Below are 24,084 nucleotides of genomic sequence, written 5' to 3'. Positions count from 1 at the left end.
TGTACCTCATATCCATCCTGTGGATGGTAGTGGCTAGTTTATTGTGTACCTCATATCCATCCTGTGGATGGTAGTGGCTAGTTTATTGTGTACCTTATATCCATCCTGTGGATGGTAGTGGCTAGTTTATTGTGTACCTCATATCCATCCTGTGGATGGTAGTGGCTAGTTTATTGTGTACCTCATATCCATCCTGTGGATGGTAGTGGCTAGTTTGTGTACCTCATATCCATCCTGTGGATGGTAGTGGCTAGTTTATTGTGTACCTCATATCCATCCTGTGGATGGTAGTGGCTAGTTTTTTGTGTACCTCATATCCATCCTGTGGATGGTAGTGGCTAGTTTATTGTGTACCTCATACCCATCCTGTGGATGGTAGTGGCTAGTTTTTTGTGTACCTCATATCCATCCTGTGGATGGTAGTGGCTAGTTTATTGTGTACCTCATATCCATCCTGTGGATGGTAGTGGCTAGTTTATTGTGTACCTCATATCCATCCTGTGGATGGTAGTGGCTAGTTTTTTGTGTACCTCATATCCATCCTGTGGATGGTAGTGGCTAGTTTGTGTACCTCATATCCATCCTGTGGATGGTAGTGGCTAGTTTATTGTGTACCTCATATCCATCCTGTGGATGGTAGTGGCTAGTTTATTGTGTACCTCATATCCATCCTGTGGTTGGTAGTGGCTAGTTTTTTGTGTACCTCATATCAATCCTGTGGATGGTAGTGGCTAGTATTTTTGTGTACCTCATATCCATCCTGTGGATGGTAGTGGCTAGTTTTTTGTGTACCTCATATCCATCCTGTGGATGGTAGTGGCTAGTTTGTGTACCTCATATCCATCCTGTGGATGGTAGTGGCTAGTTTGTGTACCTCATATCCATCCTGTGGATGGTAGTGGCTAGTTTTTTGTGTACCTCATATCCATCCTGTGGATGGTAGTGGCTAGTTTATTGTGTACCTCCTATCCATCCTGTGGACGGTAGTGGCTAGTTTATTGTGCACCTCATATCCATCCTGTGGATGGTAGTGGCTAGTTTATTGTGAACCTCATATCCATCCTGTGGATGGTAGTGGCTAGTTTATTGTGTACCTCATATCCATCCTGTGGATGGTAGTGGCTAGTTTTTTGTGTACCTCATATCCATCCTGTGGATGGTAGTGGCTAGTTTTTTGTGTACCTCATATCCATCCTGTGGATAGTAGTGGCTAGTTTTTTGTGTACCTCATATCCATCCTGTGGATGGTAGTGGCTAGTTTTTTGTGTACCTCATATCCATCCTGTGGATGGTAGAGGCTAGTTTATTGTGTACCTCATATCCATCCTGTGGATGGTAGTGGCTAGTTTGTGTACCTCATATCCATCCTGTGGATGGTAGTGGCTAGTTTATTGTGTACCTCATATCCATCCTGTGGATGGTAGTGGCTAGTTTATTGTATACCTCATATCCATCCTGTGGACGGTAGTGGCTAGTTTATTGTGCACCTCATATCCATCATGTGGATGGTAGTGGCTAGTTTCTGTACCTCATATCCATCCTGTGGATGGTAGTGGCTAGTTTGTGCACCTCATATCCATCCTGTGGATGGTAGTGGCTAGTTTGTGTACCTCATATCCATCCTGTGGACGGTAGTGGCTAGTTTATTGTGCACCTCATATCCATCCTGTGGATGGTAGTGGCTAGTTTGTGTACCTCATATCCATCCTGTGGATGGTAGTGGCTAGTTTATTGTGTACCTCATATCCATCCTGTGGATGGTAGTGGCTAGTTTTTTGTGTACCTTATATCCATCCTGTGGATGGTAGTGGCTAGTTTTTTTGTGTACCTCATATCCATCCTGTGGATGGTAGTGGCTAGTTTTTTGTGTACCTCATATCCTTCCTGTGGATGGTAGTGGCTAGTTTTTTGTGTACCTCATATCCATCCTGTGGATAGTAGTGGCTAGTTTTTTGTGTACCTCATATCCATCCTGTGGATGGTAGTGGCTAGTTTTTTGTGTACCTCATATCCATCCTGTGGATGGTAGTGGCTAGTTTATTGTGTACCTCATATCCATCCTGTGGATGGTAGTGGCTAGTTTATTGTGTACCTCATATCCATCCTGTGGATGGTAGTGGCTAGTTTTTTGTGTACCTCATATCCATCCTGTGGATGGTAGTGGCTAGTTTATTGTGTACCTCATATCCATCCTGTGGATGGTAGTGGCTAGTTTATGTACCTCATATCCATCCTGTGGATGGTAGTGGCTAGTTTATTGTGTACCTCATATCCATCCTGTGGATGGTAGTGGCTGGTTTGTGTACCTCATATCCATCCTGTGGATGGTAGTGGCTAGTTTATTGTGTACCTCATATCCATCCTGTGGATGGTAGTGGCTGGTTTGTGTACCTCATATCCATCCTGTGGATGGTAGTGGCTAGTTTATTGTGTACCTCATATCCATCCTGTGGATGGTAGTGGCTAGTTTATTGTGTACCTCATATCCATCCTGTGGACGGTAGTGGCTAGTTTATTGTGTACCTCATATCCATCCTGTGGATGGTAGTGGCTAGTTTATTGTGTACCTCATATCCATCCTGTGGATGGTAGTGGCTAGTTTATTGTGTACCTCATATCCATCCTGTGGATGGTAGTGGCTAGTTTATTGTGTACCTCATATCCATCCTGTGGATGGTAGTGGCTAGTTTTTTGTGTACCTCATATCCATCCTGTGGATGGTAGTGGCTAGTTTATTGTGTACCTCATATCCATCCTGTGGATGGTAGTGGCTAGTTTGTGTACCTCATATCCATCCTGTGGATGGTAGTGGCTAGTTTGTGTACCTCATATCCATCCTGTGGATGGTAGTGGCTAGTTTGTGCACCTCATATCCATCCTGTGGATGGTAGTGGCTGGTTTGTGTACCTCATATCCATCCTGTGGATGGTAGTGGCTAGTTTATTGTGTACCTCATATCCATCCTGTGGATGGTAGTGGCTAGTTTTTTGTGTACCTCATATCCATCCTGTGGATGGTAGTGGCTAGTTTATTGTGTACCTCATATCCATCCTGTGGATGGTAGTGGCTAGTTTATTGTGTACCTCATATCCATCCTGTGGATGGTAGTGGCTAGTTTATTGTGTACCTCATATCCATCCTGTGGATGGTAGTGGCTAGTTTGTGTACCTCATATCCATCCTGTGGATGGTAGTGGCTAGTTTGTGTACCTCATATCCATCCTGTGGATGGTAGTGGCTAGTTTGTGCACCTCATATCCATCCTGTGGATGGTAGTGGCTGGTTTGTGTACCTCATATCCATCCTGTGGATGGTAGTGGCTAGTTTGTGTACCTCATATCCATCCTGTGGATGGTAGTGGCTAGTTTATTGTGTACCTCATATCCATCCTGTGGATGGTAGTGGCTAGTTTATTGTGTACCTCATATCCATCCTGTGGACGGTAGTGGCTAGTTTATTGTGTACCTCATATCCATCCTGTGGATGGTAGTGGCTAGTTTATTGTGTACCTCATATCCATCCTGTGGATGGTAGTGGCTAGTTTATTGTGTACCTCATATCCATCCTGTGGATGGTAGTGGCTAGTTTTTTGTGTACCTCATATCCATCCTGTGGATGGTAGTGGCTAGTTTATTGTGTACCTCATATCCATCCTGTGGATGGTAGTGGCTAGTTTGTGTACCTCATATCCATCCTGTGGATGGTAGTGGCTAGTTTGTGTACCTCATATCCATCCTGTGGATGGTAGTGGCTAGTTTGTGCACCTCATATCCATCCTGTGGATGGTAGTGGCTGGTTTGTGTACCTCATATCCATCCTGTGGATGGTAGTGGCTAGTTTATTGTGTACCTCATATCCATCCTGTGGATGGTAGTGGCTAGTTTTTTGTGTACCTCATATCCATCCTGTGGATGGTAGTGGCTAGTTTATTGTGTACCTCATATCCATCCTGTGGATGGTAGTGGCTAGTTTATTGTGTACCTCATATCCATCCTGTGGATGGTAGTGGCTAGTTTATTGTGTACCTCATATCCATCCTGTGGATGGTAGTGGCTAGTTTGTGTACCTCATATCCATCCTGTGGATGGTAGTGGCTAGTTTGTGTACCTCATATCCATCCTGTGGATGGTAGTGGCTAGTTTGTGTACCTCATATCCATCCTGTGGATGGTAGTGGCTGGTTTGTGTACCTCATATCCATCCTGTGGATGGTAGTGGCTAGTTTGTGTACCTCATATCCATCCTGTGGATGGTAGTGGCTAGTTTATTGTGCACCTCATATCCATCCTGTGGATGGTAGTGGCTAGTTTGTGCACCTCATATCCATCCTGTGGATGGTAGTGGCTAGTTTATTGTGCACCTCATATCCATCCTGTGGATGGTAGTGGCTAGTTTGTGCACCTCATATCCATCCTGTGGATGGTAGTGGCTAGTTTGTGTACCTCATATCCATCCTGTGGATGGTAGTGGCTAGTTTATTGTGCACTTCATATCCATCCTGTGGATGGTAGTGGCTAGTTTATTGTGCACTTCATATCCATCCTATGGATGGTAGTGGCTAGTTTGTGCACCTCATATCCATCCTGTGGATGGTAGTGGCTAGTTTATTGTGCACTTCATATCCATCCTGTGGATGGTAGTGGCTAGTTTATTGTGCACTTCATATCCATCCTGTGGATGGTAGTGGCTAGTTTATTGTGCACTTCATATCCATCCTGTGGATGGTAGTGGCTAGTTTATTGTGCACTTCATATCCATCCTGTGGATGGTAGTGGCTAGTTTATTGTGCACCTCATATCCATCCTGTGGATGGTAGTGGCTAGTTTATTGTGCACTTCATATCCATCCTGTGGATGGTAGTGGCTAGTTTGTGCACCTCATATCCATCCTGTGGATGGTAGTGGCTAGTTTATTGTGCACCTCATATCCATCCTGTGGATGGTAGTGGCTAGTTTGTGTACCTCATATCCATCCTGTGGATGGTAGTGGCTAGTTTGTGTACCTCATATCCATCCTGTGGATGGTAGTGGCTAGTTTGTGTACCTCATATCCATCCTGTGGATGGTAGTGGCTAGTTTATTGTGTACCTCATGTCCATCCTGTGGATGGTAGTGGCTAGTTTGTGCACCTCATATCCATCCTGTGGAAGCTAGTGGCTAGTTTATTGTGCACCTCATATCCATCCTGTGGATGGTAGTGGCTAGTTTGTGTACCTCATATCCATCCTGTGGATGGTAGTGGCTAGTTTGTGCACCTCATATCCATCCTGTGGATGGTAGTGGCTAGTTTGTGCACCTCATATCCATCCTGTGGATGGTAGTGGCTAGTTTATTGTGTACCTCATATCCATCCTGTGGATGGTAGTGGCTAGTTTATTGTGTACCTCATATCCATCCTGTGGATGCTAGTGGCTAGTTTATTGTGTACCTCATATCCGTCCTGTGGATGGTAGTGGCTAGTTTATTGTGTACCTCATATCCATCCTGTGGATATTAGTGGCTAGTTTATTGTGCACCTCATATCCATCCTGTGGATATTAGTGGCTAGTTTATTGTGCACCTCATATCCATCCTGTGGATGGTAGTGGCTAGTTTGTGTACCTCATATCCATCCTGTGGATGGTAGTGGCTAGTTTGTGCACCTCATATCCATCCTGTGGATGGTAGTGGCTAGTTTATTGTGCACCTCATATCCATCCTGTGGATGGTAGTGGCTAGTTTATTGTGCACCTCATATCCATCCTGTGGATGGTAGTGGCTAGTTTATTGTGTACCTCATATCCATCCTGTGGATGGTAGTGGCTAGTTTATTGTGTACCTCATATCCATCCTGTGGATGGTAGTGGCTAGTTTATTGTGTACCTCATATCCATCCTGTGGATGGTAGTGGCTAGTTTATTGTGTACCTCATATCCATCCTGTGGATGGTAGTGGCTAGTTTATTGTGCACCTCATATCCATCCTGTGGATGGTAACACAAGAGCATATGGATACACAATAGGCCTAGGAACTAGGCCCCAAAAGGGTTAACAGTAGAACATCTGGATTTACATCTACAGTTCACTTATCTGTTACAAGTACACGATCTCCGAAGTCTTCAAGACTTCGATGTCCATCACCAAGTATATAGTTCAACAGTCTTCGCATTGTCCTTGTATTGATAGCCACTGGAGGGCGAAACGTCTACAAATAATGATACCCAGATGTTGCACATGCGCCTAATTCTTCAACATTTCGGTATCTTTATTCTGGAAACGTTTCGCACGCAGTGGCAACTTCATTCCAATGCAGTGAAAGGTGGAAGAAACGTTTTCAGAATAACGATACCGAAATGTTGGACGAGAGGGTAGTAGGAGTGTCAGCAGTGGTAGCAGGTGTCAGCAGTGGTAGCAGGTGTCAGCAGTGGTAGCAGGTGTCAGCAGTGGTAGCAGGTGTCAGCAGTGGTAGCAGGTGTCAGCAGTGGTAGCAGGTGTCAGCAGTGGTAGCAGGTGTCAGCAGTGATAGCAGGTGTCAGCAGTGGTAGCAGGTGTCAGCAGTGGTAGCAGGTGTCAGCAGTGGTAGCAGGTGTCAGCTGACAGCGTATGTATTAATATTGGTAGAATTTCCGACTATGAGACATGGTAGCAGGAGTGTCAGCAGGGGCAGAGTAGCAGGAGTGTCAGCAGGGGCAGAGTAGCAGGAGTGTCAGCAGGGGCAGAGTAGCAGGAGTGTCAGCAGGGGCAGAGTAGCAGGAGTGTCAGCAGGGGCAGAGTAGCAGGAGTGTCAGCAGGGGCAGAGTGGTAGGAGTGTGTCAGCAGGGGCAGAGTAGCAGGAGTGTCAGCAGGGGCAGAGTAGCAGGAGTGTCAGCAGGGGCAGAGTGGTAGGAGTGTGTCAGCAGGGGCAGAGTAGCAGGAGTGTCAGCAGGGGCAGAGTGGTAGGAGTGTGTCAGCAGGGGCAGAGTAGCAGGAGTGTCAGCAGGGGCAGAGTAGCAGGAGTGTCAGCAGGGGCAGAGTGGTAGGAGTGTGTCAGCAGGGGCAGAGTGGCAGGAGTGTGTCAGCAGGGGCAGAGTGGCAGGAGTGTGTCAGCAGCGGCAGAGTGGTAGGAGTGTGTCAGCAGGGGCAGAGTGGCAGGAGTGTGTCAGCAGGGGCAGAGTGGCAGGAGTGTGTCAGCAGGGGCAGAGTGGTAGGAGTGTGTCAGCAGGGGCAGAGTGGCAGGAGTGTGTCAGCAGGGGCAGAGTGGCAGGAGTGTGTCAGCAGCGGCAGAGTGGCAGGAGTGTGTCAGCAGGGGCAGAGTGGCAGGAGTGTGTCAGCAGCGGCAGAGTGGCAGGAGTGTGTCAGCAGGGGCAGAGTGGTAGGAGTGTGTCAGCAGGGGCAGAGTGGCAGGAGTGTGTCAGCAGGGGCAGAGTGGCAGGAGTGTGTCAGCAGGGGCAGAGTGGCAGGAGTGTGTCAGCAGGGGCAGAGTGGTAGGAGTGTGTCAGCAGGGGCAGAGTGGCAGGAGTGTGTCAGCAGGGGCAGAGTGGCAGGAGTGTGTCAGCAGGGGCAGAGTGGTAGGAGTGTGTCAGCAGGGGCAGAGTGGCAGGAGTGTGTCAGCAGGGGCAGAGTGGCAGGAGTGTGTCAGCAGGGGCAGAGTGGCAGGAGTGTGTCAGCAGGGGCAGAGTGGCAGGAGTGTGTCAGCAGGGACAGAGTGGCAGGAGTGTGTCAGCAGGGGCAGAGTGGTAGGAGTGTGTCAGCAGGGGCAGAGTGGTAGGAGTGTGTCAGCAGGGGCAGAGTGGTAGGAGTGTGTCAGCAGGGGCAGAGTGGCAGGAGTGTGTCAGCAGGGGCAGAGTGGCAGGAGTGTGTCAGCAGGGGCAGAGTGGTAGGAGTGTGTCAGCAGGGGCAGAGTGGCAGGAGTGTCAGCAGGGGCAGAGTGGCAGGAGTGTGTCAGCAGGGGCAGAGTAGCAGGAGTGTGTCAGCAGGGGCAGAGTGGCAGGAGTGTGTCAGCAGGGGCAGAGTAGCAGGAGTGTGTCAGCAGGGGCAGAGTAGCAGGAGTGTCAGCAGGGACAGAGTGGCAGGAGTGTGTCAGCAGGGGCAGAGTAGCAGGAGTGTGTTAGCAGGGGCAGGGTGGCAGTAATAGGGTAGCAGGAGTGTCAGGAGGGGCAGGGTAGCAGGAGTGTGTCAGCAGGGGCAAAGTGGCAGGAGTGTCAGCAGGGGCAGAGTGGCAGGAGTGTCAGCAGGGGCATGGTAGCAATGAGTAGCAGCAGGAGTATGTCAGCAGAGGTAGCAGGTGTCAGAAGGGGTAGCAGGAGTGTCATTAGGGATAGCAGGAGTGCGTCAGTACGTGCAGTGCAGCAGGAGTGTGTTAGCAGGGGCAGGGTGGCAGTAATAGGGTAGCAGGAGTGTCAGGAGGGGCAGGGTAGCAGTAAGAGGGTGGGAATGTCAGGAGGGGCAGGGTAGCAGGAGTGTGTCAGCAGGGGCAGAGTGGCAGGAGTGTGTCAGCAGGGGCAGAGTGGCAGGAGTGTGTCAGCAGGGGCAGAGTGGCAGGAGTGTGTCAGCAGGGGCAGAGTGGCAGGAGTGTGAGCAGTGGCATGGCTGCCTGGAGGTTATTCCGGGGATCAACGCCCCCGCGGCCCGGTCCATGACCAGGCCTCCCGGTGGATTAGGGCCTGATCAACCAGGCTGTTACTGCTGACCGTACGCAGTCCAACGTACGAGCCACAGCCCGGCTGATCCGGCACTGACTTAGGTAGCAATGAGTAGCAGCAGGAGTATGTCAGCAGGGGTAGCAGGAGTGTCAGCTGGGATAGGAGGAGTGCCAGCAGGGATAGGAGTAGTGCGTCAGTAGGTGCAGGGTAGCGGAAGTGTGTCAGGAGGGGCAGGGTAGCAGTAAGAGGGTAGCAGGAGCCGGGGAGGGGTCAGCAGCATTAACCTAACGAGGTCATTAGGTGGTTATCGCAGCGCTGACAAACCCACCGTCTCACCTAATTACTAATTACTCACTAACAACACAATTAGCGGGTTAACGGCTTAACCACCCTAATTTTTACCACTCTTATAAAGCCCTAATTTAAGGGTGGAGTTCCCTTGTGCGACTTACCAGTCAAATAAGCTTGATTTCACCCTTATGAAGTGTTAGGATAAAGGCTATTTTCCCTTGTTTGAGTTATTAATCTATTTGGAGGAATTTCAGCTTTATGGTGCTCTTGGGTAAGGGTGGTGTTGCTTTGTGATGCTGGTTTTAGGTTTCTTGTCACCCTTATGGAGTAAGAATATAAGGGTGGTAATGTGAAACCCGGGTAATCTGGTATTAATTCGTGGGTGTAGAGCTGATTGTTTGAGTTGTGGGATGGTAGTAGCAGTGCTGGTGGCGGCGGCAGTGCTGGTGGCGGCAGCAGTGCTGGTGGCGGTAGCAGTGCTGGTGGCGGCAGCAGTGCTGGTGGCGGCGGCAGTGCTGGTGGCGGTGGCGGCAGCAGTGGCGGTGGCAGCAGCAGTGGCGGTGGCAGTAGCAGTGGTGGCATCAGTAGCAGTGGTGGCATCAGTAGCAGTGGTGGCATCAGTAGCAGTGGTGGCATCAGTAGCAGTGGTGGCATCAGTAGCAGTGGTGGCATCAGTAGCAGTGGTGGCGACAGTGGTCGTTTAATGACCACCCGTACATAAGTCGTCGACCTACTCCACAGGGATGCTTCAGTAAGTCACAACCACCACCCACGTAATTTACATATATTCACTCACCAAACACCAGTCAACAACGCTTTCAAATGGTCAAAGATTCCAAACTCAATCCACCTCAATCATAAACACACAACTTACCACCACATATGCAACAGTTAGGTATCTTTATTTCGAAACGTTTCGCCTACACAGTAGGCTTCTTCAGTCGAGTACAGAAAAGTTGATAGAAGCAGAAGATACTTGAAGACGATGTAATCAGTCCATCACCCTTAAAGTTTTGAGGTGGTCAGTCCCTCAGTCTGGAGAAGAGCATTGTTCCATAGTATGAAACAATATGGAGATGAAGTGACAGAATGGAGCCTTATATAGCGCCAAGAGGTGAGACGTAGGTCACTAGGAGAGGTAAGAACTCAGATGTTGAGAGGTCAGGTCCCTCTCAAATCCAGCCGTTCTCACCTGACCTGACCTCCCAACATCTGAGTTCTTACCTCTTCTAGTGACCTACGTCTCACCTCTTGGCGCTATATAAAGCTCCATTCTGTCACTTCATCTCCATATTGTTTCATACTATGGAACAATGCTCTTCTCCAGACTGAGGGACTGACCACCTCAAAACTTTAAGGGTGATGGACTGATTACATCGTCTTCAAGTCTCTTCTGCTTCTATCAACTTTTCTGTACTCGACTGAAGAAGCCTACTGTGTAGGCGAAACGTTTCGAAATAAAGATACCTAACTGTTGCATATGTGTCTTACCTAACAACCTGTCGGTATTTTATACCATTTTAATGTTCAATCTGTCAGACACTGCAACACAAGGGTATCTTGGTACAGACCTGCAATCAACTTCGACAACCTCTACTAGTGAGAACGGCTGGATTTGAGAGGGACCTGACCTCCCAACATCTGAGTTCTTACCTCTTCTAGTGACCTACGTCTCACCTCTTGGCTGCTGACTGCCCGAATATCAGTAGAATGATTAGCCAGACTAATATTAATACTCATAATAATAATAGTAAATTTGCTACAGTGTACTGGTAACGTAGTTTATACACGTAATCAAATATTAGAAACTATAGTGGAAATCGAGTCCCTTCAGATACACTGGGCCCGGTGGCCTGGTGGCTAAAGCTCCCGCTTCACACACGGAGGGCCCGGGTTCGATTCCTGGCGGGTGGAAACATTTCGACACGTTTCCTTACTTGTCCTGTTCACCTAGCAGCAAATAGGTACCTGGGTGTTAGTCGACTGGTGTGGGTCGCATCCTGGGGGACAAGATTAAGGACCCCAATGGAAATAAGTTAGACAGTCCTCGATGACGCACTGACTTTCTTGGGTTATCCTGGGTGGCTAACCCTCCGGGATTAAAAATCCGAACGAAATCTTATCTTATCCTCCATCTTGCTGTAATCTAGAGGTTGATAAGGAGCAGAATGTTTCAGAATTTACCTACCCACTAGAACTTCGTTAGATTAAAATATGTGTGAAAAAATATATGCTGGATCACATCCTAGTCCTGTGATGGTAGACATTATTGACAAGTGGAGGTTTTAACATGAGAAACCCAATTTCAAAGCAGTGGAAATATAAACACAAAGGAAATATAAACACAAATGCAGTATAATGTGATCCTTTATTGAGAACGTTTCACCCACACAGTGGGCTTTTTCAAGTCACACACGGATCTGAACATTAAAATGGTATAAAATACCTGTCGGTATTTTATACCATTTTAATGTTCAATCTGTCAGACACTGCAACACAAGGGTATCTTGGTATAGACCTGCAATCAACTTCGACAACTTCCACTAGTGAGAGGGGCTGGATTTGAGAGGGACCTGACCTTTCAACATCTGAGTTCTTACCTCTTCTAGTGACCTACGTCTCACCTCTTGGCGCTATATAAGCTCCATCCTGTCACTTCTTCTCCATATTGTTTCATACTATGGAACAATGCTCTTCTCCAGACTGAGGGACTGACCACCTCAAAACTTTAAGGGTGATGGACTGATTACATCGTCTTCAAGTATCTTCTGCTTCTATCAACTTTTCTGTACTCGACTGAAGAAGCCTACTGTGTAGGCGAAACGTTTCACAATAAAGATACCTAACTGTTGCATATGTGTCTTACCTAACAACCACACACGGATCTACCTGGGGTTGGAAGTTACGGGAGTATTTATAGTCATGTTCAGAATGTTGAGGTCAGGTGGAGAATGTTGAGGTCAGGTGGAGAATGCTGCATTTCAAAGCAGTACTTTGGGTCAATTTCTTTGAAACACTGTGTATTTAGTAAGAGAGATGGGAATCCCGAAAAATATTTTTGGCAAGATGGACCATATTTTTTTTCGTTCGTCTTACTCGTCCTCATTATCAACCCAGTTAAATATGTGAACCTCGGGAGACATCGGCCGTAATGTTAAATATGTGAACCTCGGGAGACATCGGCCGTAATGTTAAATATGTGAACCTCGGGAGACATCGGCCGTAATGTTAAATATGTGAACCTCGGGAGACATCGGCCGTAATGTTAAATATGTGAACCTCGGGAGACATCGGCCGTAATGTTAAATATGTGAACCTCGGGAGACATCGGCCGTAATGTTATGCTGCCCAATAGATTAATCAGATATTGTTTATTACACATGTTGTGTACGGAGATTGTTGGACTCTGTTCACTTTACACTTCTGTTGTATGCGGTTTTTCTCGTATGTTGTGTTAGTTTATTGTGCACTCTGGCTAGTTTATTGTGCACTCTGGCTAGTTTATTGTGCACTCTGGCTAGCTGATTGTACACCCTGGCTGATTGTACACCCTGGCTAGCTGATTGTACACCCTGGCTAGCTGATTGTACACCCTGGCTAGCTGATTGTACACCCTGGCTAGCTGATTGTACACCCTGGCTAGCTGATTGTATACCCTGGCTAGCTGATTGTACACCCTGGCTAATTGATTGTACACCCTGGCTAATTGATTGTACACCCTGGCTAGCTGATTGTACACCCTGGCTAGCTGATTGTATACCCTGGCTAGCTGATTGTGCACCCTGGCTAGTTTATTGTACACCCTGGCTAGCTGATTGTGCACCCTGGCTAGTTTATTGTACACCCTGGCTAGCTGATTGTACACCCTGGCTAGCTGATTGTATACCCTGGCTAGCTGATTGTGCACCCTGGCTAGTTTATTGTACACCCTGGCTAGCTGATTGTGCACCCTGGCTAGTTTATTGTACACCCTAGCTAGATTATTGTACACCCTGGCTAGTTTATTGTACACCCTATATTACTCCTGTGGACGGCAGTGCAAGAGCATATGGATACATAATAGGCCTAGGAACTAGGCCTTAGGCGGGTTAACATAAGTATATCAGGATTTATAACTACAATTGGCTTATCTGTTCAAAGCAAATTTATCAAATTTCCTTAGTATGTGATATGTAAAGGTATAAGAACATAACATAAGAATGTAGGAACACTGCAGAAGGCCTACTGGCCCATACGAGGCCAGTAGGCCTCGTATGGGCCAGTATCACAATAATTATTATGGACGTATCACAGTAATTATTATACTCTCCATCTCTATATTTCCCAATTAGTGGTGAATTAAATACATAACGTTCAAGACTAACTTTAAAACTGATCACATATTTCGCATTTAGTTATCCATGTGTCTGTTACCCTCCAAAAAATATTTGTAACCAAGCTTAAGCTTGGCTACGGTGTCAGTCTGTTTACATTGCTCCATAGACGTGCTGATCTACGTTCATATTGCGTGGAGTAAAAGGACACAAGTGCAACTAATGTGATATTTTATTGTGGCAACATTTCGCTCTCTCTGAGCTTTATCAAGCCATTAGCTCCTGGAGAGCGAAACGTTGCCACAATAAAATGTCACATTAGTTGCGCTTGTGTCCTTTTACTTTACACATTGTCGGTAATTCTACCAACATTATTACTCATGAACATCAAAATGGTATACAATACCGACAGGTTGTTAGGTAAGACACATAGGCAACAGTTAGACAACTTTATTCCGAAACGTTTCGCCTACACAGTAGGCTTCTTCAGTCGAATACAGAAAGTAGGCAGGAACAGTAGAGATGTGAAGACGATGTAATCAGTCCATCACCCTTGAAGTCGTAGAATTTGAGGTTGTCAGTCCCTCGGCCTGGAGAAGTTCAGTTCCATAGTCAGGAACTATCTGAAGATCAAGCGACAGTGCGGAGACTTAAATACTGTGGGAAGGAGAGGTGCAGGGTAGTAGTAGTAGTGAGAATGTAGCCACCGAGAGGTCACGTCCCTCTCAGATAGTTCCTGACTATGGAACTGAACTTCTCCAGGCCGAGGGACTGACAACCTCAAATTCTACGACTTCAAGGGTGATGGACTGATTACATCGTCTTCACATCTCTACTGTTCCTGCCTACTTTCTGTATTCGACTGAAGAAGCCTACTGTGTAGGCGAAACGTTTCGGAATAAAGTTGTCTAACTGTTGCCTATGTGTCTTACCTAACAACATTATTACTCATATTGCGTGATGGAACCACCCACACATCTGACTACATTCCTGTGACATTCACTTTATATCATTCCTCGTATTATTTCTATTGTTAGACGCACCAAAGTTATATTCTACATTTTCCTTCAGGGTACTTTTTGACTTATTAACTTTATCACGAAAAACTACAGCAATTTAGTGTATTGCAGAATGTATAAAAAATCCACATTAATGCCCCTTTCTCTGATTTTGGGGTATCTTTTTCTTGAACATAAAAATGGTATAAAATACCGACAGGTTGTTAGATACCTAACTATCTGTTTCTTGTGATGAATGGTTTTGAAAACCGACAAGTTGAAGAATTGAGACACTTATGCAACACATGGGAATCTTTATTGAAGAAACGTTTCGCCACACAGTGGCTTCATCAGTCCAAACGTAGGAGAAACTTGTTTGCAGTGTTGATTATTAATTATTAACATACACAATATTAGAACATAAGAACATAAGAATGTAGGAACACTGCAGAAGGCCTACTGGCCCATACGAGGCAGGTCCTTATCAAAACGACATCTACCTAAAGCTACTCAAGAAATAACTCCCGTACCCCATGATATTGGCCATAGGTTCCCGATAACACATAAGAGATATCTGTTGGTCAGTCATTTACGGGCATATAAATTTCTCTATCAACAATATCTTTTGCATCAATCAAAATGCTTCCACAAAGTTTATATAGACTACATGTGTATATTGAATTTTGTCCAAAGCGTCCGTAATGTTATTGCAAGGGGCTCTGGTGGCCTGGTGGTTAACGCTCTCGCTTCACACGGTGAGGGCCCGGGTTCGATTCCCAGCCAGAGTAGAAACATTGGACGTGTTTTTTTCCACCTGTTGTCTATGTTCCCCATCAGTAAAATGGGTACCTGGGTGTTAGTCGACTGGTGTGGGTCGCATCCTGGGTGTTAGTGGACTGGTGTGGGTCGCATCCTGGGTGTTAGTCGACTGGTGTGGGTCGCATCCTGGGACACTGACCTAAGGAGGCCTGGTCACAGACCGGGCCGCGGGGGCGTTGACCCCCGGAACTCTCTCCAGATAAACTCCAGGTAATGGTTTTGTAGTTACGAGAAACATGATCTTCCCTAAGTTCTTGCTGACTTGAGCTGTGTAAATTACGATTTGCCATAAATAACAAAAAAGGCACAGTACCGTGCCTGAAACATTACGTAAATAACCCGCAAATAACCAGTCCAAGTCAGACCGAAACGTCGTCGTAAGCTCCTCTTCTATGAGCGGGTTGTGCGTGTCCACTTTGCCATGATGCTTGTAATGTATCGTCTCGCCACCTTTCCAGAGTTCTGTGCGCTGCATAACCCTTGCGGTTTAGCGCATCTTTTTGATTATAATAATCCAGAGTTCCGTTTAATAGACTAAAAGGCACAATACCGTAACTGAAACAATACATAAATATCCCCAGTAGAAGAGAAACTTAATGGTCTGACTTGGACTATTAATGGTCTGACTTGGACTATTAATGGTCTGACTTGGACTATTAATGGTTTGCCTTGACTATTAATGGTCTGACTTGGACTATTAATGGTCTGACTTGGGCTATTAATGGTCTGGCTTGGACTATTAATGGTCTGACTTGGACTATTAATGGTCTGACTTGGACTATTAATGGTCTGGCTTGGACTATTAATGGTCTGGCTTGGACTATTAATGGTCTGACTTGGACTATTAATGGTCTGGCTTGGACTATTAATGGTCTGACTTGGATTATTAATGGTCTGACTTGGACTATTAATGGTCTGACTTGGACTATTAATGGTCTGGCTTGGACTATTAATGGTCTGGCTTGGACTATTAATGGTCTGGCTTGGACTATTAATGGTCTGGCTTGGACTATTAATGGTCTGACTTGGATTATTAATGGTCTGACTTGGACTATTAATGGTCTGGCTTGGACTATTAATGGTCTGTCTTGGACTATTAATGGTCTGACTTGGACTATTAATGGTCTGACTTGGACTATTAATGGTCTGACTTGGATTATTAATGGTCTGACTTGGACTATTAATGGTCTGACTTGGACTATTAATGGTCTGACTTGGACTATTAATGGTCTGACTTGGACTATTAATGGTCTGACTTGGACTATTAATGGTCTGGCTTGGACTATTAATGGTCTGACTTGGATTATTAATGGTCTGACTTGGACTATTAATGGTCTGGCTTGGACTATTAATGGTCTGTCTTGGACTATTAATGGTCTGACTTGGACTATTAATGGTCTGACTTGGACTATTAATGGTCCGGCTTGGACTATTAATGGTCTGACTTGGATTATTAATGGTCTGACTTGGACTATTAATGGTCTGGCTTGGACTATTAATGGTCTGTCTTGGACTATTAATGGTCTGACTTGGACTATTAATGGTCTGACTTGGACTATTAATGGTCTGACTTGGATTATTAATGGTCTGACTTGGACTATTAATGGTCTGACTTGGACTATTAATGGTCTGACTTGGACTATTAATGGTCTGACTTGGACTATTAATGCTCTGACTTGGACTATTAATGGTCTGACTTGGACCATTTAGTTACACGAAGCGTCATAAGTTTTCCCCCCTCCTATATACGGGTTGTGTTCTAGTTGATCCCTTCAAATGAGGTTCCATGACGCTGGTGAGGGGCTCTTGATCTCTGGAATTGGATCTGTACTCCAGTTCCCTGAATTAAGGCTGAATACCTTCCACCCCCCTCCTTCAACATGTGCTGTAGAATCCTACGGGTTTAGCGCCCCTCCATGATTATAATAATCGTATCTAGTATGTAATGTTCTTCCATCTTGTTGATGCCGAGAGGCTGTGTCTGCAATTTTTTAGAATTGGCATTTGGCCTAGACCTACCTGGAGAGGGTTTTAGGGGTCAACGCCCTCGCGGCTCGGTCTGAGACCAGGCCTCGTGATGCATCAGGGTCTGATCAACTAGGCTGTTACTACTAAGCTCTTTCTGTAGTGAATACCGAGTCCCATGGATCAGGTCCATGACTCACGAAATCATAATGACGCGATTACAAACAAACCATACCACGGGCGGGAATAGAACCCGCGGTCAGAGTGTCTCAAAACTCCAGACCGTCGCGTTAGCCACTGGACCAGCTAGCCACAATAAGATTCATCCAACTAGGTATATTTCTACACCATAGGAAGGTTAGCATAAGCCACCACTGTGGCCACAAATGCAAGTTTTTACAGAAATATACCTAGTTGGATGAATCTTATTGTGGCTAGCTGACCCAGTGGCTAACGCGACGGTCTGGAGTTTTGAGACTTAGACCGCGGGTTCTATCCCCACCAGGGGTATGGTTTAATCATGTCCCTTTGTTGCATGTTTGGACACTCTGTTTCTTTGTAAATTATGTGGGATTTGTAACTGTCAGATATAGCAAGACTTCTTGGCTGACCAGATAAAACGAAAAAAAAAAACTGGATCAAAAATACTTTGTTGGATTCTGAACATAGATTCTTAATTATTTTTTTTTTTTTTTTTACAGAATTTCGCCTTATTTCTCTCCTGTCATCAGTGTATGAACCGTGTATTTCGACGATTTAGTGTGTCTTGACTGCTTTTCTCACCTTTTTTTAGCTAAAATATATAGATATTAACACTTTTTAATCAGAATTACTAAGAGTAGTGGGCTAATTCTATTGGTATATTCCCCTTAAGGGAGGTTCCTTGTTGTGATGAATGGTTTTGAAAATCGACAAGTTGAAGAATTGAGACACTTATGCAACACATGGGAATCTTTATTGAAGAAACGTTTCGCCACACAGTGGCTTCATCAGTCCAATACAAAGTAGAAATGGGTAAGGAGAGTAGAAGTATGAGGTAATCAGTCCCTCAACCTGGATTCGATGTGTTCAGTCCATCACTCCATTCAACTTGTGGGTTTTCAAAACCATTCATCACATCTGTCAGACACTGCAACATCATGGGATCTTGGTACAAAGACTTCAACGCTTGCCCAACCTTTGGACGACGACCTACTTACACTAGTGGCAGGTCCCACTGTGATCCCGCCTCCTCCTGCTTCAACTCATCTCACCGCAGTATATAAGCCACCTCTCTGGCCCTATGCTGCACTTACTACACACATCGAATCCAGGTTGAGGGACTGATTACCTCATACTTCTACTCTCCTTACCCATTTCTACTTTGTATTGGACTGATGAAGCCACTGTGTGGCGAAACGTTTCTTCAATAAAGATTCCCATGTGTTGCATAAGTCTCTCAATTCTTCAGGTTCCTTGTTGCTGGTCAGGGGCTCTTGATCTAGGGAACTGGATGTCTGCTTCAATTCCCTGAATTAAACTTGAATACCTTCTACTACCCCACCCCCCCCCGACAGCCGCTGTATAATCCTACGGGTTTAGCGCTTCCCCGTGATTATAATGTAGATATATTTTTAAACTCGACTTTTGCATATTTATAGAAATATTTTTTTTTCTCAGTTTCCCCCCAAAATTCGTTTATTTCGAACTTATGGTCCGTCCGGTTAAAACGGTTGGTGCTATATAACGATAATCTCTATGTACGTTATTTGTCCTTTGTCACATATTCCTGTTTCTCAAAGATTTCTGTTATCTCTTCTGTCTTGTGTTTTCTTTCGGTTTTTCATCTGTTTCCTCAAAGGAACGTATTTTATTCACAGCTTGCATGATTCTGTATTCAGTTTTTTCTTATATTGGTTTGGGTTAAGGAGAAATGTAGAGGAGAAACTGGCGGTGAAGGTGATGTTGAAAGTGATGATGGTGAAGGTGACAGCACTAAGGATCATCTTCCTCCCGCAGGTGGCGCTGCAGACCTCAAGGGCGGAGGTAAACGGAAGAAGGAGGGTGGCGAAGTATCTCCGGGGCCAGCATCTTCTGGTGAGGCTGACGGTAGGTACAGAGATCAACAGATTTATGTATGGGAGGAACAAGTGGTTTGTAAATTAGACACATGTGCAACTCTTGGGTATCTTTATTGAGGAAACGTTTCGCTACACAGTGGCTTCATCAGTCCATACACAGGAGAAGCTTGAAGAATAGGAGGAGAATGAGGTAATGAGTCCCTCAGCCTTGAGTCGATGTGTTCAGTCCATCAATCTTGAATAGAATAGGTATCCTATTCAAGATTGATGGACTGAACACATCGACTCAAGGTTGAGGGACTGATTACCTCATTCTCCTCCTGTTCTTCAAGTTTCTCCTACGTATGGACTGATGAAGCCACTGTGTGGCGAAACGTTTCCTCAATAAAGATACCCAAGAGTTGCACATGTGTCTAATTTATCAACACTTGTTACATATCAAGTCAGTAGCCTAATGTCCCAGCAGCTGTACACAGCTCTGTAAACTTCAGCCGTTACTGCTGATTACGATTTAGAAAGGATATGAGAAAACCCTGGCTTGGTAATAGTTGTGGATGGGTGGAACAAACTCCCGAGTAACGTCAGTGAAGTTAAAACGTTGTGCAGTTTGGAAAATAAGTTGGACAAGTACACTTGTTGGTTGTGGTTGGGTGGATGCGACTTAGCATAAGAATGGAAGAACACTGCAGAAGGCCTACTGGCCCGTACAAAGCAGGTCCTCATCAAAACCACCACTGAACATTAAAATGGTATAAAATACCGACAGATTGTTAGGTAAGACACATATGCAACAGTTAGGTATCTTTATTTCGAAACGTTTCGCCTACACAGTAGACTTCTTCAGTCGAGTACAGAAAAGTTGATAGAAGCAGAAGAGACTTGAAGACGATGTAATCAGTCCATCACCCTTAAAGTTTTGAGGTGGTCAGTCCCTCAGTCTGGAGAAGAGCATTCATACTATGGAACAATGCTCTTCTCCAGACTGAGGGACTGACCACCTCAAAACTTTAAGGGTGATGGACTGATTACATCGTCTTCAAGTCTCTTCTGCTTCTATCAACTTTTCTGTACTCGACTGAAGAAGCCTACTGTGTACCTGGAGTTTACCTGGAGAGAGTTCCGGGGGTCAACGCCCCCGCGGCCCGGTCTGTGACCAGGCCTCCTGGTGGATCAGAGCCTGATCAACCAGGCTGTTGCTGCTGGCTGCACGCAAACCAGCGTACGAGCCACAGCCCGGCTGATCAGGAACTGACTTTAGGTGCTTGTCCAGTGCCAGCTTGAAGACTGCCAGGGGTCTGTTGGTAATCCCCCTTATGTGTGCTGGGAGGCAGTTGAACAGTCTCGGGCCCCTGACACTTATTGTATGGTCTCTTAACGTGCTAGTGACACCCCTGCTTTTCATTGGGGGGATGGTGCATCGTCTGCCAAGTCTTTTGCTTTCGTAGTGAGTGATTTTCGTGTGCAAGTTCGGTACTAGTCCCTCTAGGATTTTCCAGGTGTATATAATCATGTATCTCTCCCTCCTGCGTTCCAGGGAATACAGGTTTAGGAACCTCAAGCGCTCCCAGTAATTGAGGTGTTTTATCTCCGTTATGTGCGCCGTGAAAGTTCTCTGTACATTTTCTAGGTCGGCAATTTCACCTGCCTTGAAAGGTGCTGTTAGTGTGCAGCAATATTCCAGCCTAGATAGAACAAGTGACCTGAAGAGTGTCATCATGGGCTTGGCCTCCCTAGTTTTGAAGGTTCTCATTATCCATCCTGTCATTTTTCTAGCAGATGCGATTGATACAATGTTATGGTCCTTGAAGGTGAGATCCTCCGACATGATCACTCCCAGGTCTTTGACGTTGGTGTTTCGCTCTATTTTGTGGCCAGAATTTGTTTTGTACTCTGATGAAGATTTAATTTCCCCATGTTTACCATATCTGAGTAATTGAAATTTCTCATCGTTGAACTTCATATTGTTTTCTGCAGCCCACTGAAAGATTTGGTTGATGTCCGCCTGGAGCCTTGCAGTGTCTGCAATGGAAGACACTGTCATGCAGAAACATTTCGAAATAAAGATACCTAACTGTTGCATATGTGTCTTACCTAACAAAACCACCACTACCTAAAACTACGCAAGAATTTACTCCCGTACCCACGACACCACACCCAGCCCCACCCACTTATATATTTGTAAGGTCTGTTTAAAGGTACCCAAGATCCTAGCCTCGGTCACCCTACTTGGAAGACTGTTCCATGCATTAATGTATTCAAATTGCTCGAATTTCTTAAATCTCTTAAAATTTGTAATAATGTTGGTAGAATTACCGACAATATGTAAAGTAAAAGGACACAAGTGCAACTAATGTGATATTTTATTGTGGCAACGTTTCGCTCTCCAGGAGCTTTGTCAAGCCGGTATCGGCTTGACAAAGCTCCTGGAGAGCGAAACGTTGCCACAATAAAATATCACATTAGTTGCACTTGTGTCCTTTTACTCTTAAAATTGAAAAAAAAATTACTTTAAATTCTCTGAAGAATAATTCCTTAAAATTCCTTCGGATATTTCAGAAAAACTTGAGCACCAAAATCTTAAAATCCTTCAACATATTTCAGAATTTTGCACAATCTCTTAGCATTAATTAATATATAGAAAATTCAAACGCCCTTAAATCCGATTTAATTCCGCATGTTTAAACATGTGTAGCGAAACTCCATTAGTACACATGTGACTTAGGCTGTCGTCTTCATCCTCTCCCGCAGGAATCAACGACCGTAAGAAGAAGAAGGCAAGAACGACCTTCACGGGACGACAGATCTTCGAGTTGGAGCGACAGTTTGAGCTTAAGAAGTATCTGTCGTCTTCAGAGAGAGCAGACATGGCCAAGCTTCTTAACGTTACCGAAACTCAGGTATGTAGAAATATATATATATATATATATATATATATATATATATATATATATATATATATATATATATATATATATATATATATATATATATAATTTTATTATTATTATCACACTGGCCGATTCCCACCAAGGCAGGGTGGCCCACCAAGGCAGGGTGGCCCACCAAGGCAGGGTGGCCCACCAAGGCAGGGTGGCCCGAAAAAGAAAAACTTTCACCATCATTCACTCCATCACTGTCTTGCCAGAAGGGTGCTTTACACTACAGTTTTTAAACTGCAACATTAACACCCCTCCTTCAGAGTGCAGGCACTGTACTTCCCATCTCCAGGACTCAAGTCCGGCCTGCCGGTTTCCCTGAACCCCTTCATAAATGTTACTTTGCTCACACTCCAACAGCACGTCAAGTATTAAAAACCATTTGTCTCCATTCACTTCCATCAAACACGCTCATGCATACCTGCTGGAAGTCCAAGCCCCTCGCACACAAAACCTCCTTTACCCCCTCTCTCCAACCTTTCCTAGGCCGACCCCTACTCCGCCTATATATATATATATATATATATATATATATATATATATATATATATATATATATATATATATATATATCGTATTATAACCACGAACGAGTGGTATTTAATCAATAACAACACTGCGACTAGCTGAGGAATCAAACCTGTTTTGTTTTAGCCCGCCTCATGGTGAGCGAAAATTCCATGACATTCTAACCCACGGGGCAATACAATCCTACGAAACTCACGCACCCAGCAGAGCTAGGTGTTGTACCGTGATCCGAGGACCTACGATGGTGTGGGTGCCTCAGAGCTAATTCCATTCTACTCTCCGTATATATACACACACACACACACTGCGTATTTAAAAAATAAATTCACGTGATATTCCTGATTTTTCACTCTCTAAAGAATTTAATTATTCTAGACGGGTGGAGAATTGGTTTCATTCGGCCTCGATGACTCGTCAACCGATTGGCTTTAAACCCAATTAACCAACCTATTTGTGGTATAATATACAAGGTAGGGACTAACAGGTGTATTGGTATGTTGCAGTCACTAGTTAATGGTCCAAGTCGGACCGAAACGTCGTCATAAGTTTCGTTTTCGTGTTTGTGGGTTAGTTGTGATATTGAATATCAAAATGGTATACAATACCGACAGGTTGGTAGGTAAGACACATAGGCAACAGTTAGGCAACTTTATTCCGAAACGTTTCGCCCACACAGGCTTCTTCAGTCGAATACAGAAAGTAGGCAGGAACAGTAGAGATGTGAAGACGATGTAATCAGTCCATCACCCTTGAAGTCGTAGATTTGAGGTTGTCAGTCCCTCAGCCTGGAGAAGTTCAGTTCCATAGTCAGGAACTATCTGAGAGGGACGTGACCTCTCAGTGGCTACATTCTCACTACTACTACTACTACTACTCTGCACCTCTCCTTCCGACAGTATTTAAGTCTCCGCACTGTCGCTTGATCTTCAGATAGTTCCTGACTATGGAACTGAACTTCTCCAGGCCGAGGGACTGACAACCTCAAATTCTACGACTTTAAGGGTGATGGACTGATTACATCGTCTTCACATCTCTACTGTTCCTGCCTACTTTCTGTATTCGACTGAAGAAGCCTACTGTGTAGGCGAAACGTTTCGGAATAAAGTTGCCTAACTGTTGCCTGTGTGTCTTACCAACCTATTTGTGTATTGTTCCAGTCACGGTATTGTGAGTTTTTGTTCTTGGCAGTTCCGTTATCCAGCTGTGACTTGAATCTCTGATAAATACATTGATTTTGAGAGTGAAAGGTCAAGTCGGTAAGGGTCAGAGGTTAGTACTGTGAGTGAAGGATGGTGCTCCACCTTAGTGTGGTAGTGGGCAGCTGATGGTGACAGCTCTGGAAACTGATACCCGCTGTGAACACACCTCCTACCCAAATGTTGACTGATTCTGTGTGTGTGTGTGTGTGTGTGTGTGTGTGTGTGTGTGTGTGTGTGTGTGTGTGCGTGCGGGCAAAATAGTAAGACTTCCCAAAATCTACGTATGTCCCAAGGTACACCGCAGGGAGGAGTTCTCAGTCCCATGCTGTTTAGTGCTCTGATTAATGGTTTCCTAAATGCTCAACCTGCCTCGCCTAAA

At 45.2% G+C, this 24,084-nt stretch overlaps 1 protein-coding gene across 2 annotated transcripts in view; it reads left to right on the top strand.

Annotated features, from left to right (window-relative positions):
• The window catches only part of LOC138855433 (homeobox protein Hox-A3-like), a 914,101-nt gene that overhangs the window by 616,766 nt on the left and 273,251 nt on the right, over positions 1-24,084 (top strand). For both annotated transcript variants that reach the window (XM_070104759.1, XM_070104758.1), the window contains 2 exons: positions 18,981-19,070; positions 21,791-21,939. In XM_070104759.1, the coding sequence (XP_069960860.1) occupies positions 18,981-19,070; positions 21,791-21,939 (239 nt within the window). The remainder of the gene's footprint in view (positions 1-18,980; positions 19,071-21,790; positions 21,940-24,084) is intronic.

Source organism: Cherax quadricarinatus, chromosome 94, assembly GCF_038502225.1.
Source record: "Cherax quadricarinatus isolate ZL_2023a chromosome 94, ASM3850222v1, whole genome shotgun sequence".
Classification (NCBI taxonomy): Eukaryota; Metazoa; Arthropoda; class Malacostraca; order Decapoda; family Parastacidae; genus Cherax; species Cherax quadricarinatus.
Note: the sequence above shows the minus strand (reverse complement) of the source record. Positions and strands in the feature narration are given on the sequence as shown.